Consider the following 17,495-nt stretch of genomic DNA (forward strand, 5'->3'; position numbering starts at 1 on the left):
GGATCATTAGCTGGATCACGAAACAAAGGACTTCACCACACCAAAGAGAAACACCAACTTCTGACTGCACGATGGGAAGATTCCACGAGAAACGCTGAGAAGCGTGCCCGGCGCAGCTGGATGGTACCCGCAACCCTCCTTACAAAGAGGTATCGGGGATATTCTCTAAAACGTCAGGCAAAACCCTGGGTAATTACCAGCTCTGTCGTTACTGCTTGAGCAACCCACAATGCCTCTGGCAGCAGCTGGATCCCAGCGGTTGACACCTGGGCTCCCCCCCAGCCAGCTTCCGCCGCAGGTACCACCGCTCAGAGACCTCACGTGAAAACGAAGCCGTCTGCCCCGCATCCCGGGCCGAGACCCACGGAAATTTCTCATAAATCCTCTCCGCGCATCTCTCTGAACACGCAAAGCCATAAATCATCAGCAGCCCGACAAAAAAGCTAACCGGCACGCGGAAGGGGTGCTCGCCCCGCGCAGGTACGCGCCGCCCGCGGCAGCTCTTCGGCGTCCGCCGCTGAAAATCCACGTGGGCAACGCACGCTCGTCCCCACCGTGCAATTAATCGCTTCCAAGTCGGGACAAGCGGCTCGATTTTTTAACTCTCCTTACCTTGTCCTCTGCCTTTCGCGCCAAGCGCTCTGCGAGCCCGGGAGCGGGTTCGTTTCTATCTGCCTGCAACCCAACAAAGCCACCGCGATCGCAAGCAAGCGAGCAGACGAGCGGTACTTACTGAAGATGGCAAACCTGGAGGAACTTTTCGAACTTTCTTTGTTTGTACTTCTGTGAAAAGACAAAACGGTGTCTTCGTAAGACAGGCGCCTTTTTTTTTTTTTTTTTTTTGGTGCACAGATATTTTCTAAGAGAGCCAGCTGCTAATCGCCCTGCCCGCCGTCTCACGCCAGGCTTGCAGCAGTTTTGGTAACACCGAGCGGATGCCACCGCTCTTACGTCCGACAGCAAAATGCTGGAAAATTGTTCATATTTTGATCTCGAGCGCTAGGCCCTTTGTTTTTGCCTTACACGGATTTGCTTTGAAAACGCGATTTTTTAAGGCTCCTCGCGTGCTCAACAAAGAGGACAGAGAGGAACAATCAGCTAACGTTAAATAAACCCCTCCGAGAGTCCTGGCGGCGTACGCGTACGCTCTGCCACTTATTGTATTTATTTCAAAGTATTGCTAAACAGGACGAAACTCCAATTATTTGTTGAAATGGAAAAAAAAGGTTGAACACAAAGTCACTCACCCATAGAGGTGCTGTGGAGAGGCCTCCGCCGGGGGTTATTGCTAGAATACTGATAGTACTGGGAGCCAGGCTTAGTGGGGGAGAGCGCTCCTGGGTTGCCAATATCCATGTCACCTCCAAGGAGACTTTGCTAAAAGATTAAAAATATATACGTGTGTGCGTGTGCATGTTAAATCCGACTTTCCTCATCATTAGCTATTTCTCATTCCTAAAAATAACACAGCAAAGAAACCTTCATAAGCAACCGAAACATGGAAACAAGAACCTGCCAAATCTTTAAAGGAGACATTACAAAATTGCCAGTTGAGCCTCTCTTCCTTTACTCGGAAAACACAAAGTAATTAATTTAAAATACGATTATTTACATTTAAAGGAGACTTATTGCCTACTTATTCAAATGCAATCAGTGTTTTAAAAACTTTTGGAGCTCTGTTAATATATTTGAAGGTAATTTAGTTTCTTCGCTGCAAATAAGACAGTTAACTGCACGGATTTAACAATAATAAAACTTAAAAAAAAAAAAAAAAAATCCTGCTGTTGATAGAGCGGTTGCTTCAGTGGGCATGAAACAGCTTCATTGTCTATCCCCGTGCAAGGAAAAATTCATATCTGTGAATTAAATATATCAGGTTTTGCAATATAAAAATCTGCACAGCAGGCTGTACATAATATGTGATTAAAACGTGAAAATGAAATTATACATTATTAATATTTTTTTGCAATGCTATCAGAAAAAAAAGCACCTCAGAAAACCAAAAACAATTAACGCTATTGTATAGCAGCAGCAGTAGCAGCAGCAAAGGACTTTCAATATATCCATTTTATGCCTGTACCATTAACTAACAAGATGCATCCCAGTAAACGCAACGTTTTCTCAGCTACAAAAGGACTATGGTTTCTATGAAACAACAGAAAACATTATCTGACCCACGCTGTAAGAAAAATTATAAATCTTTAAGAGTCTATGACAGAAGAACAATTTCCTGCGTAATGTTCTATTTGCTATAAACTACGTTGAAACTTACCCATAATATATAAATCCCCTGATTATACTCTGCATTGAACACATTGTTCTTTTAATTATTCTGATACGCAATATAACAGGTGTAGATACTACCATTTATATTAAGAACAAATTTACCATTTAATAAAGAAATTTTAAAATTAAGTACCAAAAATCTAACTTTATCGTTACTTGTAATCAACTTTTACTGACTGAACTAATTACTGTACTTGATAAAGTACAGAATGTGTTTTCCCTAATCTAAATTCTAATCACCATGTCACTCACAACAGACTTAGTAATGCTTCACTAACACACTATTCACATGCAAAATACTCTAAATAGGCCAATTATGACTCTGCCCCTGTTCCCTGGTTAACCCGCTGAGAACTGAAAAATTTCACAAGGCAGTCACCAACTAAAACAAAGGCTCCTTGTTTTAAATTAAGACAGTCTTTTTGATTCCTAAATAGCTCAACAAAGTGGCATGTCTTCTGCTGAAAGCAGTTGGTCAAATATGACCCATGAGCTGGAAAATCAGAAATTAAAACATCCTTACTCCTTCACTATACTTCTAAAAACATTTAAAGATAACTTTTGATTCTAGAAAACTATATTCCTCTTTTTCCCAGAGAGACTAAATGAGACTCGCTGACGAGGGATGGACAAATGGGCTCTGACTGATTGGGGCTGAAACCCTTTCTTGGTGTGCAGCCTAGCATCTGCCTTTACAGACCCCTCCGAGACGTAAAAATATAAAAACGCCTGTCAGAAGGCACTTTTCGCTAATATCTTTACGTTCAGCTAATGTCTAATATACACCTGCAATGACTACGCTCCTTTTAATAAACAACACCTGCGCCGGCAAAAATGGTTGCAAGTCTATTGCATAATGGTAGAGAAATACATGCAAAAACTCTCCGGAAAAAAGGGTTATCGATTCATTGTGAATATCCTCTGAAAATAAATGTAATTTTATTGAATGTCTCGGAGCATTTCAGAATGAAACGGCGCTAACGGCAGAAATTCTCTTCAGTCATATATTTTTATCACGTATACGTTTTAACATAAAGACAGACCTGCTAAATCTGTGCATGGTTTATCCATATGTCGGGTAGTCTGAAAGACTTAGAGCCATCAGCTGTATGAATTCCTATACCAAGCCTACTACATTTCATTTGACTTTAAAAAAAAAACCAACGTAGATAAGACAGCGTTTGCAAACTATTTTAGATTAAACAAGATTCACTTTAGGAGCATAAAACATACACAGACCCTACGTTGTTTTTGTGGGTTTTTCACCCAAACGGTTTTCTCTGCAAGAAGACGCAGAGGTTTCTGCAGAAAAAGACCCCCAAACTCGCCTCGGTCTATCAGGAGGGAGCACACGTACGGGTCTCGAGGGCTGCGCGCCTTTTGTTCGGCGAGCGCCCCAACGCTCCTCCGGGCCACCGGCTGCACCTTCTCCGGACGGGTCCTTCCCCCTGACCCAACAGGTAGCTGCCGGTCGCCACCGCCGCCTCCACGCCTTCCACCCAGGAAAGCGGGTGGGCGCCCGGGCTCGGCGGTCCCCGGGGCTGGGGGTGCCGGCGGGGGTCCCCCCACCCCGGGGTCGGACCCGGACTGCAGCCCCGGGCGCGAAGCGCGCTCCCGAGCGACGCTCGAGCCGCGGCTCGCGTCCACGTGCTGCGTCGCAAAGGGCATTTTCTACGGCAAAGATCGAGCTTCGTTGTTTGGTTTTTTCTAAAAACGCATCTCAAAAATCTTCACCGCAACTGTCAGGGCCTCGTTTCTTCACTCTCTTAAAGAAAAAACCCACAACCAACCAACCCGAACCGGAGAAAAGCTCCCTCCTTTGTCTGCTATGGGACAGAGACGTTCTTACGAGGTAAAAAAGAGGTGGGCTCCTGCAGCAAGGGGCCCTCACCCAGCACGCCGGGGAGGAACACCAGGTAAAAATATATAGGTGCTTATTCCGAGATGCTTGTAAAAGGAACAATGGGCATTTATTACTGTTCAGCCTACATGTCACACTGCTAATGGCCTGCAACAAAGAGAGAGATAAAACGTTTACAAACCACAATGCCATCGATTACACAGCCTTCGGAGCTCGCTTTTGCTCCAAATTGGATCTTCGAAACGCAATGAATTATTAGGCATCAAAGTTAATATTTACCGCTAAGAAATGATGAGCTTAAAAGCCAAGCGTTACATTTGTCAAACTCCTCTCCGGCCTTTCGCTAGGGGTTTAAGGTGCGTATACGTTCTGCACCCTGGAAGCGGGTTAGCACCTTTGGGTGCGAGCGGGACAGCAGGCAGGACGCGAGACGGGGCGAATCTTTGAGCTCGTCCGTGTAAATCCTGCGGGCATATTCTTGCGTTATAGCATCCACCGTACTCACAGACCCGTGCGGTTTGCAGTTTATTTGTTTCATAATAAACAAAGCTAATAATACATTGAATTTGCCAGTTGAACGTTAAGAGTTTGAGCTAAAAACAATCACAGAAGGAAAAAAAAAAAGGCAACAGAGTAAAATCCGTTCTCCCATTGAGCCACGCAGCTGTATTTTTTATCAATTGCAATGTTTTTGCTTTCCTCATTGTTACACGCAATCCTGTCCTCTTTCTAGCAATTTGTAAAAGAAGTCACCGACTAGTGAATCCTGCCTCCAAAATTTGAATAACTAGACAAAGAATTAAAGCTGGGTAGGGAGAAAATATGCACGTACTATGACAAAGTAATATCCATATGGATACGATATTACCCCTCCTGGAAAAAACAAACGTCGTTTCCATTGCAAACCTGAAGTTTTGCTTTTCAGATGAAAATCACGTGAATTTCGCCTAAATATTTGTTTCAGACCTAACAGGCAGGAAATATGTTTACAAAAAGATACTTTGTTTTTCCTTTGTTACAGAAACAGGCGAGATTAGAGCCCGAGTGCTGCATTTTGCTAATAGAACGTTAATTCAGATTAAAGGAAAACAGCCTTGAAGCCTGTAATCCGAAAGCCTCTGAAAACACCCATCAGGGAAAAATACCTCAGAAATGGCCTTTTTTTTTTTTTTTTTTTGCTGACAACCTGGATTTTTTTTTTTTTTTTTTTGACATCTTCATGCTACACCGTGATCCAGAATCAAACGCAACATCACGGGGACGTTGCAGGCAAGAGAAAAACGGGCTTAGATGAAAACAGATTAAGCTCCCTTTCTGAACGACTGCCAAACGTTTGTGGGTCACGCTCACGTTCGAGCGTTCCTGCGCGCACAGCTGCAGTCCCGCGCGATGTATAGCGACCGCGGGACATACGTTCCCCCGCGCCAAAAGCCTCGCAGAAGCATCGCGCCGGCACGATGGGAGGCGAACCGCCGCGGCGCACGCGGCCGCCCCCTCCCCAGTTTCTCTCCCGGCCGGAGCGCTCCGGAGCCTTCTGCCCCGCGAGCAGGAGAGGGTGAGGAGCGGGGATGAAGGCTGAGACCGCCGGGGTTCTCGGCACCTGCGGGCAGCCCTCGGCCCTCGGCCCAGGCGGGTTGGGGTCACCCACCGCGCGGAGGGCAGAGCGGCCAGCCCGTTCCCACCGCTGCCCACGGACGCGTCGGCACGCTCCGAGCGGTGCGGGGCAGAGCCGGGAGCCGCCGCGAAGGCGGGCGCGTCTACGTGTTTTACGCCGCTTTATCAGTTAGCTTGCCCAAGGTGTATCCCTTTAAAAGCAATACATTTCACGTGCGGGACGAGAATTCACGCGCTTTGCCTAAAAAACAGAGCGCCCCGCTATTTTTCACGCCGCCGCGCCGTTTCTGAAATTAAAACCCTCTACGCTTTATAAAGCTCAAAGCTCGTTCCATGGCTTTATTGGCATGTAGGCCTTCCCGGCTCGCCCTGCGAGCGCCACTTCTCTGCATTGTTCCCTCTGCTCCGGCACCGACGTCTCCGTGGGCCGGGAAAGTAGGTCAGGGAGGCAGCGGTCCCGCGGCCCCCGCGCCTCCCCGGGGAGCCCCCGGCCGGCACCGAGCCCCGGCGCAGGCAGGCGGCCCCGCACGTGGCCCCGCGGCTCCCGCTCTGGCTGGGGGCACCCACCCAACTTCGTTACGGGGTTTTTCCCAGGGGAAAAAAGAGCAGAAAGGCGGGCGTACCGGGACCTTCCTCAACGCTGAAAAGCTAACGTGTGCCGTGCAGGTACCCGGCGCGGTAATTTGGGATGCTGGACCTAAAACGCGAGGCTCTTCTGTGCTCGGCAGCGACTGGCGTTCTCCTGCCAAATCCCTGCTCTTCTCCTATTGCCCTTAAACCATCTCCATTTGACTTTTCGACATCCATTCCCTTGCAAATCTGCAAACAAAGCAACTCGGATTTGTCGAAATCATGTCTAATTTATGCTGAAACAGATGAATAGGAGGTAATTTTTTTCAGATTTTTTTTTTTTTTTTTTTAAACACAACAAATTTCTAATTGCCACTGTCCTGGTTTCCTCTCCTTTAGTAAAATCACAGGATACAGGATTATATCTCATCATCCAGATTTCAGCTGCTCCTACATGCTCTATCCTCAGTTTATGAATTTTCACTTAAGTCAAGTTAACTAAGTCATGCTGCATACACATCTGAATCATTTCTTGGTTATTTCCTTCTGTGATTTCAATCCTCTGTTTTTAATCAAATTATGAAACTAAATTTCCACTTATCATGTGACTATCAGGGCATCTGTTCATAATCTGTCCAATTCCTACAAATACTCCTTTCTTTGGCTTTTGGAAATTTGGCAGCTCTCTGTAAAATCTTCTGTGTCATTTACGTCCAGTATTTCTCTCTAATGCCAAGTGTAAATTGCAACCCATTGATGGCAAACACAGAGAAACAATTTCCCTGGGTTTCGCCGAGTGTGTTTTCAAGCTAAGGTACTGTTTTCCTTTTTTACTCAACCAACCATAATACTTAAAAGTATTTGCAGAAAAATTTTGACTTTTAGAGAACAAAGGAACTTCTCTCCCAGAGATTTAATTTTTCACAGAGATTTATTGTTTTCAAGAACACTCACATGTATGAAGTGAGAGAAATTTTAATATGTTTATTTTATTTTCTCTATCTGACGGCAAGTAACCTTTTGTTTCATTTCTTCTGCCTTCTAGGGCAGCACCTTCAGATAGCTGTGCACAGTGTTCAGCAGTTTTCTTTTGACTTTGACCTTTTCCATTAAAAAATGCTTGCAGGTATTATCAAATAATTTTTCATGTTCAACCAACCCTTGTGCATTAATGTCATCAGTGTTAGTTCTCCAGGTTTTTTTAATTTTTTCACTATCTCTTCCACTGCATAATTTAAAATTGCTCTTTAAGTTTAAACCTTTCTGGAGTAATTTTTCCCAGTTGTGCTTTTTTGAGCACTGAATATAATATCAGCACAACAGCAGCAACTTTCGAAGTTCATTTACTGGTTTCAGCAGCATTGCATGGACACAGAGTGCTCTTAAATGTGGCTGAGGTTCAACCACCTCTGGCCAGCGAGGATTTCAGATTTGTTCCTATGCTCGTTTTCTTCATCTATTTCAGGTGAGCAGGAGAAAAAAACATTTGCAACTTCTTACCTAATTTTCCCCACATTTACTCCTGGTGTTTGCTTGCTTCTTCCTATCCCTTCATTCACCATTAGGCATGATGACTCAGATTATTATACTGCTGCTTGATTATCACTAAAGGTTAGTTACTTGTTTGCATTAACAATCCCCATCTTTCACATTTACAGTGAATGATTTCACCACCAATTGCACGGTCTTTGCTGTTTATCTAAAGCTTCAGTATAATGAAAATATTTCATTTCCTAGTATATGGGAAAAACGGATAAAACACGCCTCAACTGAACAAGTAGAAGGCGCAAAAATTTCAAAGGGAAGAAGGGACTTTCTCCTCCACTAAGGAGTTTTGCAAAATACAGTCTTTGCTCAATTTATGATTTTCGGCCGTACGGTTTACGCTCGAATCCTCGGAGCTGGAAATACCTCCTTTACTACAGTCGAAATGAAAACCCTAGCGCTTTCACTGCTGCAAAGATCAGCAAAACACGGGCGTAAATATGCTTAAATTTGACGTGTAACGTGCATGTAGGGATGCCAACACCCCGCCACACACGTGCATATATGAAATGGGGTGTCCCATACAACTCCGTGACTTTTCCGGAGCCTAATAACCGAGGAGCCCCACGCTGCACCCTGTGCGCCCAGTCCAGCCCAGTGCGCTGCCGCCTCCTCCCCAGCAAAGCACCACCCGGCTCCTTTGTGCTCGCTCGGAGGCAGCGATAAGGACATTCTCTCTGCTTTGTTATTAATCTTTCAGAATATAGTTTTCATTTACAGGCTGAAATTGAGCCAGATGATTATAGTGTTTAAAAACACATGCTTAAATACAGGTAATACTCATATAAACATGTCCCGCTGAGTAACAAATGCAAAAAGGGGAAAGTCCTCGTGGTGACTGGGGAAGGGGGATGGGGTGGGGAACGCGCCATCGTGATCACCCTCCAAGGGCCTCAAAAAAACCCCGTAAAAACTAACAAAGCTGCTGGGTTTCTTAATGCCCAGAAGGGCTGGCATTTGGCGAGGGCGGCTGGGGAAGACGAGACCGAGCGATCGAAGGGACTTTGATCAAAGCCCAGTGCTTTACGGTTAGAAAGTTCTCCCGTGCTGCTAACCGTGCCCACGAAAAGAGTTGGGTTTGGGTTTTAGCCGTTTTTTGCAACATCCCGATACTGCAGATGGCCGAGGCGCGGTGCAGAACCAGCTCCGATCTTTGTGGCGGCTGAAGCTGCTCTGCGCGGCTCCCAGCGAGGATTATCCCCGCGCCGGGGCTGCCGGCTGCGGCCGCGCTCCAGCCGCTGCGCCCTGCTCCGGGGATGGCCCCGGGCGCCGGGCCGGTCTGGATTAAACCCCTACTTCGGCACCTACAGCCCCCTCCGCGAGGGGAAATAATCCAAAATAGTTTGTTGGGGGCCCCCCGGGTTGTAACGGCGCCGTGTCAGAAAGGAACCGCACGGAGCTGAGAAGGTGAGCCACGGGGCCCTGCACGGCAGCCCTTTACTGGGAAAATTCACCCCAGAACGATCCGCAGTCGGTCGAACATCGCGAAAATCCACCGCCGCGGACCCTGAGAGCGCTCCTGCGTCTTTGCATACCGTGATGCTGTGCGGTAACATTTAAAAGATTCTGCAATCAAGAAAATGAGAGCGAGCTTAGAGCAACTGTAGCTACTCAGTTTGTACAAAAACATGGAGCCAGTTTGGCTTAACGTGAATATTATCTGAAGCACATTGGTAGAGTCATTTTCCAGGACAGAAGATTTGGTACGGAATTAAACAGCCCTCAGTTTAGCCCAGGATAAATCCTCTGAAGTCACCCGGGGCCTCCTGGGTGTTAATGAGGGAAGAATTTGGCCCATGGACAGCAGCTGGATTTTCGGGGATTGCTGAATATAGCAAAGCATTGTCTGCTGTATTTTTACAGAGCACCACAGTGCTGCTAGAAAACAGGCTTGCCACATCGTCAGAGAATTCGGCTGATCTGCAACACCTTCCGAATTTATCAGATAATCCCTCCATACCTATTCCACTCAAAAATGCAAGCTAAATACATATGGTAAGATGCCTCAGGTATGAAAAAGGACACAGCATCAGAATATTAATGTATTGTAAAAAAAAGGGCACCATAACAACTTACGTAGGGTTGATTAATAATCAGATAAACCTGGTATTTGTCGGTATATATATACTGGAACCGCTCACTAAATTATGGAACACATGCCCTGGTATCCCTGCTTTTCACAGTACCTCACAGTACACAAATATCTGTATTTCCATGCAACGCTGAAGTTCAGAACATCTATAAGTGCCCACTTTTTCAAACATCTCCAATCCTATACCATCTGGTAGGTATCAGCACTGAAGTCATTTATGGGCGGGGGGGGGGGGGGGGGGAGATGGATAGGAGACAGTGAGGATTAATGACATGCAGAAAGGAATGCTGTGCAGAGAACGACTTTTTTGCACTATTTCTCCCTGAGAAAAATACTGGAGACTTGCTGGCAAGAGCTGCTTCATTGGGCTCTGCTTTTTTTCAGTTCAAGTAAGCACTTCAACATGATTCAGTAAGGATGTCCTACCATTACTTGCTTCAAAATGTTCCTCTCTGGCAAATTATTACAAACCCTAAAAAAAGACCTGTTAACCTAACAAGTCAATTATCATCACTCTTCCCTATGTAAGCATTCGACTACAAACAGCTTACACCAAAAATCCTGGCTCAAGTTGTCTCAGACAGGGTAAAATATCCTGACATGCCTCAGTCTTAAAAAGGTGTTTTGTGGCTGAATTCCCATTTTTAATGATATAATTATTGGTTTCCCTTTGAATATGAGAACACAGGAAAGGCTTACAGAAGTTCAAATGCATGGGAAACAGCGTTTTTCTGAAATTATGTTAGCAATATTTTTAACCAAAGAAAAGTTACCATAAAAACATCTGAGAGACCAAAGAAACTTCCTGTCCAAATAATAACAAAACCCATGCTAAATACTTTAAGTGCCTCAGAGGATGTTTTTTTTAACTTCTTACTATTCATCAGCCTGAAAGATAAACAACGGTCTCCCCCTTTTTGGTGGGGAAGCAAGATTTTGTAGGGAAAAAAATCATTATCCTCAGACTAAAAGCCATTTGCCCGTCCTCAGATGATCCAGCATCATACGAGGCCGATGGCTAATGTGTATCTGCGTCACACAGGTTTGGAAAGGATGCTGAATTCGTCAGAGCTCGCACTGACGTGAAAGAGCATGCGCCTGCTCTGGGGTCAGGAGCAGAGAAGTGAAACCTCCGTCGCTCGTTGCAAAGGAAGCGGAGGGAAGAAGTGGGACTTGAAGCTAACGGTACGCAAGAACTGGAACTAAGTCACGCTTGTGTGCCCGAGGCAGCGGCACGCCACGACCCAGCAAAGCCAAGGCAGGCGCCCAGCGGAGCGGGCCGGGGGAGGAGGAACCCCCACCGCCCCACCTTCCGGAGCCCTTCCAGCTCCCCGAGACGGGGAAGAGCTCTCCCCCGAGGAACACAAAAGCTGGAGAAAGGACGGACGTATTCCCGCTCAGACGAGAAGGCAGCTGAAAAAACCAGGTTCTTTCCAGAAGATCGGCAACGACCTTCCTAGGACCTAAGCCAGTGAACAGATAGGAACGATGCAAAGACACAACACTGGTGTATGCTGCCATCGTTTTCTTGGGAAAGGGCTATGAAAAATTTAAACTTGAGCAGTTTTGAGTAGCAAAATCGTGTTTCATGTTACAGAAGCCTTATGTTTTCGGTGTTATAAAGTCACATTTAGTTTTTACAGAACCATGTTATGCAAACACGCCTAAAACCAACTAATGACACTCGTGGTATTTAAAACAGGAACTTTCTTTTTTCCTCTATTTTAAATTTCCCTCTGCTACTCGCCCTCTTTTTCCGCACAGCTAAAGTAGGTGCTCTTCAATGGAAACTGATATATTCTAACACAGCACATAGCTGAGGCTGAATAAAGTGCAAAGGCATATTCATTTCAAGCGAAGCCTGTGAAGTTTAGGTCACCTTGCGCTTAAGACAGGACAAAAAATTAGTCAACCTACAACAACAAAATTGGCAAATTCAGCTGCTATGAGAAATTGGAAGGGGGGAAAAAAGCATCTTTTTACGCTGACACAGGTAAAAAATATAATAAGCTGGTATTTCAGCGAGTCAGAGCGGAGCATGCCACCCCGGCCCGCTCCTGCTTGCCGTGCTGCAAACTGCCTCCCAGGTAGGTCAGCGCTGCAGGAGGAAAAAACCAAGGCTTTTAAGTAAAAATGAAGACCGCATGCGTTCAGTGAAAGGCCAAAGCACAAAATTCTGCGGCCGCATCCGTGTCGCTGCAGCGTGTGCCGGGAGCTGGCTGGCCCCAGTGCATCCCCAGCCCCTCTGGCTGGGAAGGGATGGGAGCTGCGGTTTCACCGCCCGGTGCACCGAGATCGCCCAGCGGCTTCTTCACCCGCGCCAGGCACTGCCCATGCTCAACACCTTCACACTTCTGGTCTATGTCTCTCTTCAGGATTGTCTCCTTAGTACGCAGCGCCCATCCAACGCCTGCTCGTGCCCGCACGCCCGGGATTACTGCAGCACCTTCCTGCGCTCACCGGGGGAACACCTGGGATTTCCTACTCCAGGCAGATGTACTACGAATATAGCAACCCGAGTATTCCCACGTATGAAGAAAAACAGTCAGCAACGCTTCACCCTTACAGTACAATTTTCATGTGTTCATATAATCTCTATTATACAAATTTAACCAGCTGTATCCAGTAACCTGCCCAAATTCAGGGAGGAGCAACGTGCCCGTAAGTAGAGGCACCTTCATTTAATTCAAAAGAGACGGTGCTTGATTCAGTCCAAAAGGCTGTGCAGGCACTTATTCCAGTTAATCTCGCCCACTGGGCTCCCACAGAGGTGGTATTCCAGGTGCTGGGGAAGAGCAGACCCTCTACGCATCCCACTCGCTGCCCAAACGGTGCGGTTCCTCCCTCCTTTTTGCATGGCAAAGGGAAGGAGAATCTCTACGGTTGTGGAGGTAATGTTTTATCCTGCCTACCCTGCAGAGAGAAGCCTTGTTCCCGCTCCGCGATACTGCCGGTTTCAGGGAAATGAGCGTAAGGCACCCAGTCAAAGCCAGCGCCCGTGCAGGTTGACGCCGGTTTAAATAAGCCGGTATGGCACTGCATGGGGACACGCCTCCCTCTGCGTCTTCCCTTACGTCTCCTTTACTCCAGCTTGCACTCACGGCACTAACGCAAGCTGTAGCAATGCCTTCATAGTCAAAAGATGCAGAAAAGAGTTGATGTGGAGTAGAGCTCTGCAGGGATGGTACAACCACTTCAGACTAATACTAGAGACAAAAGTTGTCACAAAATGGGTAATAAGTTTACCCGAAAGAAATAATTAAAAAAAAATATAATAAAATTCAAAGCCACTATGCTGAATTACTCTACAGAAAAGAAATAGCAGGCTGAACAGAAGCAGAGAGGAGAGCAAAGTTTCAGAGATACTGCTTTGTTCTTGATTTTACTTAACCTCCTATACATACAAGGTATCTTAGAGCAACCGAATTGATAAAGGAAGGAAGGTGGAAAAAAAGCAGAGCCAGAAGTTACATGGCAAAATTTGTAACACCAGGTAACTTCTGAGTAAGATTCTAGTAACTGGCACAGCATCATTGCTCTATCCAGACAGAGCAGCAAGGGTACATGAGGAAGAAGCCTCATTCATCCTTGCTGGGCTGCTGGAAAATACTCAGCAAAAGGTGTCTTCCTATTGTACATTTCCAATTCCCAAACCGTCTGTGCTGCTCTACACGTGTACAATCACGTCAAATCTATCGTTACGATATCAGGATGTGCCATGTGCCCATAAAATATGACAAGCGGTAGAAATTTCCATATGTGACTCCCGTATCTCATGCTGGGGATGAAGAAGGATATAGCTGCTACAGAACTCTGCTGATGCTGCCAGAAGAGCAGAGTGGTGACTTGCACTAACTGCAAATGTGGTTTCTCACAAGTCTTCCAAAGCTGGGCTGGGAATCAATCATTTTGCAGAGCCCGTCCAAGACTGGTCATCGTGGAATAAAACTTCTAAAAATGACCGATTTAAACTGGAAATACATATTAAAAAGAAAATAGTAAGGATTCATGGAAAATGATCACTCTTCCATGCCCAAGGTTTAAAAAAAGGGGAGCAGTGAACCAGGATGCAACTACCGAGTAGTGTTTTGGACAACAGTCACTGAAAGGGCGTTAGAAAAAGGCAGAGGAGCTCTGTTACCGAGGTCTTTTCCAACCTAAATGTTTCTATGATTCTATAAGACGTAGGCAGAGGGTAAGACGTGGGCGACTCTTCTTGCTGACACAAGATGGCCTCACAAAACCTTTGACTGAGGATCTTAAAATTTTACTTTTCAGGACCAAGAAGGCAAGCAGGATTTTCAAACAGTGGAAACAACCTGTTTCCTATCTTCTTGTTCACAACAGATACCATTAAAGACTATGTGGGCAAGCTGCAGTAGCCCATCACTCCTTCCATGGCATGGGGAAGACATGACGGGAAGGTGCCATACAGCAATGGGCAGCTTCTTGCTAATTTTCTCTGTAGATGGCTATAACATGCTCGGCAGTTAATTGCCATTTTTTGCATTACATGAAAAATTAAAATATAACTCTTCAAAAATTGGATTTGTCACAGCACCTTGTTATCCAATGTAAAGGTAACACTGTGTATTATAGAGTATGTAAAAAAAAGAGACAGAGAAATACCCAAGAGAGTTATATTTCAGTGATACAGTTGGTTTTTATTAGGCTTTATATGCATTTTTCCCCAGACACTTTTGAAAGACAAGGATGTGGGAAATACCCATAATTCTAACTGTAGCATACCCTATATCTTGACTATTTAAAAAAAAAAAAAATGTTTTCTCTTGACAGTCAACCAGGATCCATTTTCAAAGAAAGAAAATAGTTTAAAAGGAAAAAAAAGACAGACCTATAAACATGCAGACAGATGGCTATATTCTGTCATTAACTTCAAAACGAAATAAAAATATTAACTTCTCCATTGTCGCTAAACATACTGCAGCAAGACTCGAATGCCTGGCAGACATGCCCCTCATCTGCTGCAAAGGCATAAAGAAATACCTGGCTCCTGTGTTGTTATTATTTATTATTTGTTAAGCACCAACAATGTGTTCGGCACTTTTCAAAGCCGGAGCGGGGGGGCGGAAAAATGCTTTAAAAACGCTGCTGCCAAGCTGAAGAAGGCCGAGCACACAAGACGGAGCAGGACGGCTGCACGGGGGACGCACAGGCTGCAGCCGAACGAAACACACGTTTTAGAGGCACGAAAGGGCTCGAGCGCTGTTCCTCCACCTGCGAGGGACACTTCCAACCCCTAACGCCGAGCCCTCGCCCTCTAACCAGAGCAATCCTAACGCCAGCCGCAGACTGCAGCAAAACACACGTCAGTTACGGGGGAAAAAAAGCTGCGAAAGGGGAACAATGACAATCAAGCAAAACAGGAAAGGGGAAGCGAGAAAGACACACCACAAGGCATTGCCAAGTCGTTGGTCGATGGCCCCCGGTCTACAGATGTGGGGTCCTAACTTAGGCATAGCTGCACTGAAAACGTGGGTTTCTGCTCCCGAGCGGAGGACGGGGGGGGATGATTCAGCTAACCCGGCTCCGGGAGCTGCTCACCGCACAAGAGCAGCGGTGGGTGCTCGCGCCAGCCCCCTCCAGCCCGGCCTCCCCGGGGCATCTCTCGCAGGGCACCGGGCTCCGGGGCTCCGATCCGTCCTCTGCCCCGCGGCCCTGGGAACAGCCCGTCACCCAAGGGCCACGCACAACCTAGGTGGGACTTAGGGGCCCGAATCCTCACGCACCTGGAACGTGCCGCGCTTTGTTGTCCCACGGGAGCGTTCTACTGCTGAATGAAAACAAGCTGGAAAAGCATCCTCGGATGGGCGAAGACAAAGCATTAGAAAAGAAGTAGGGAATGCTCCACGACAACTCTACAGCCGTTTGATGTTGCTTGTGTGTTTGAGGTATCAGAGGGTTTTCTTTTTTTTTAGGCAGGCTAATAGCAGAACTTAGTCATTGTTTTTAATTATTCCATACATAAATAGCTGGTAGGATTCATATCCTCATACGTTCCCCGAAATCTCTACTTGTCAAAAGTAATTGCTCCTTTTTTAAGCCAAGCAGCAAAGGAATAAATCACACAACAATAGAAGCACGGCTAGAGTGTCTTCTTCCAAAGAAAAAATATCACTAAGGTCAGTGCTGATGCCGGGCTGGACCGATGGCTAAGGCTGGCACCAGACACTGAGGGAGTAACGCTGCGATACTCAAACACAGGCTTTCAAGTGGGATGTAAAGGTATTTCTTTTTTTCTCCCACTATTAACAAGAGGGAAGTTAAAGAGCTTTCTGTGAAAATCAGGTGGTGAGAGTTTACTGGAATGTGAAAGCTCTTAAAAACATACAGATCGTGGGCTTGTGTTTATCTGGACCTTCCAAGAGAGCATGCAGCAAAACAGGTGAAGAAATTCCACAAGCGATGCAGCAAGAATGATCTGCTGTCTAAATGTATGGCGCTTGTTTGTTCAAACACTGATTTCTCAGTGCATCCGACCACTGAACTATTTACTTCTGTATCTGAATGACCTACAATATAATTATTAGCCTGTGCAAGGTGTAAACAAGTGAGATGCACTAGATTTTGAAACTCGGAGAGATTCAGACAACTTCAAGATTGCTTAAATTGCAACTAGAAATACTGTAAAGAAGTTTGCAAAATAAGGGAAATTTTATGACTTGTAGAAACGAATTAATAGCTGTCTTAGAGAATACAGATCCTGACTAAATTTTGTGTAGTGTGTGTTTTGAAAATAGTGATTATTTTAATAATTAGTGTTCTGTATCTGTCTGTGCTTGTAAAGGATCTTGTTTCTCCATCTTGAGCCGTTCTGTACGTGAAGTTCCTGCCTGCAGTCGCATGGTAATTAAGTGTGATTAAAGATGCTATTCATTCCCCTGCAAAGCAGCAGGTAACCACATGTCAGAAGGGGGTGGTGGGAGAACCGAGTAACTTCTGGGCAGTAAAAAGGCTATTGGAAATGGTCTGTTGGAAATGAGCAATGCGACAGCGTACAGCAAACGCTACAAAAGTGGCCATGCGGGTTTGTGCCAACTGTGGGAGATCATCGCGTTCAGAAACGTGATGGTGACCTGAAGAAAACAGCATTTAAAATAACCTCTTTATTTCTCTGTGCACCGGGCGATGCCGAGATCCCAGTCACAGCCTGGACAGGACTGAGACGAGCTCTGTTCAGAAACACTCAGAAAAGCACCCCACCGCTGACAGCCAAACCCAACGGTGACAGCCGAGAGGAGTCAGGATGGGCGAGAAGCTACGGAGGGCAGGTGCCTCCTGTGGAAGGGTACCTCTGCTCTGACATGGTGGGAGAAACAGAGGGGAGGAGCAGAAGACGACCCTCAGAAGACAACTGCTCCCCGAAGACAGCAAGGCCGCTTTGTCTGAGAAGTGTCAGGAATTAGGTCAATACTAGCGTGTTGAAGCTTCCTCCAGAAATCCATTTCTTAGAGCTATCTCACGTCTATCACAATCCTGTGTAACGCCTAAACACATGAGTATGTG

General features: G+C 46.0%; 1 protein-coding gene across 13 annotated transcripts in view; it reads right to left on the minus strand.

Moving 5' to 3' along the window:
- The window catches only part of TCF4 (transcription factor 4), a 245,647-nt gene that overhangs the window by 96,425 nt on the left and 131,727 nt on the right, over window positions 1-17,495 (minus strand). For 10 of the 13 annotated variants that reach the window (XM_049794247.1, XM_049794243.1, XM_049794241.1 and 7 more), the window contains 2 exons: window positions 1,248-1,377; window positions 734-783 (listed from right to left, as the gene is read on the minus strand). The exons of 2 other annotated variants lie outside the window; for them this stretch is intronic. In XM_049794247.1, coding sequence (XP_049650204.1) covers window positions 734-783; window positions 1,248-1,377 — 180 coding nt within the window. Of the gene's footprint in view, window positions 1-733; window positions 784-1,247; window positions 1,378-2,272; window positions 2,296-17,495 lie in introns of those variants that run through there. One more of the 13 variants, XM_049794252.1, reaches the window with a different exon arrangement.

The sequence above is a fragment of the Accipiter gentilis genome, chromosome Z (assembly GCF_929443795.1).
Source record: "Accipiter gentilis chromosome Z, bAccGen1.1, whole genome shotgun sequence".
Taxonomy (NCBI): domain Eukaryota; kingdom Metazoa; phylum Chordata; class Aves; order Accipitriformes; family Accipitridae; genus Astur; species Astur gentilis.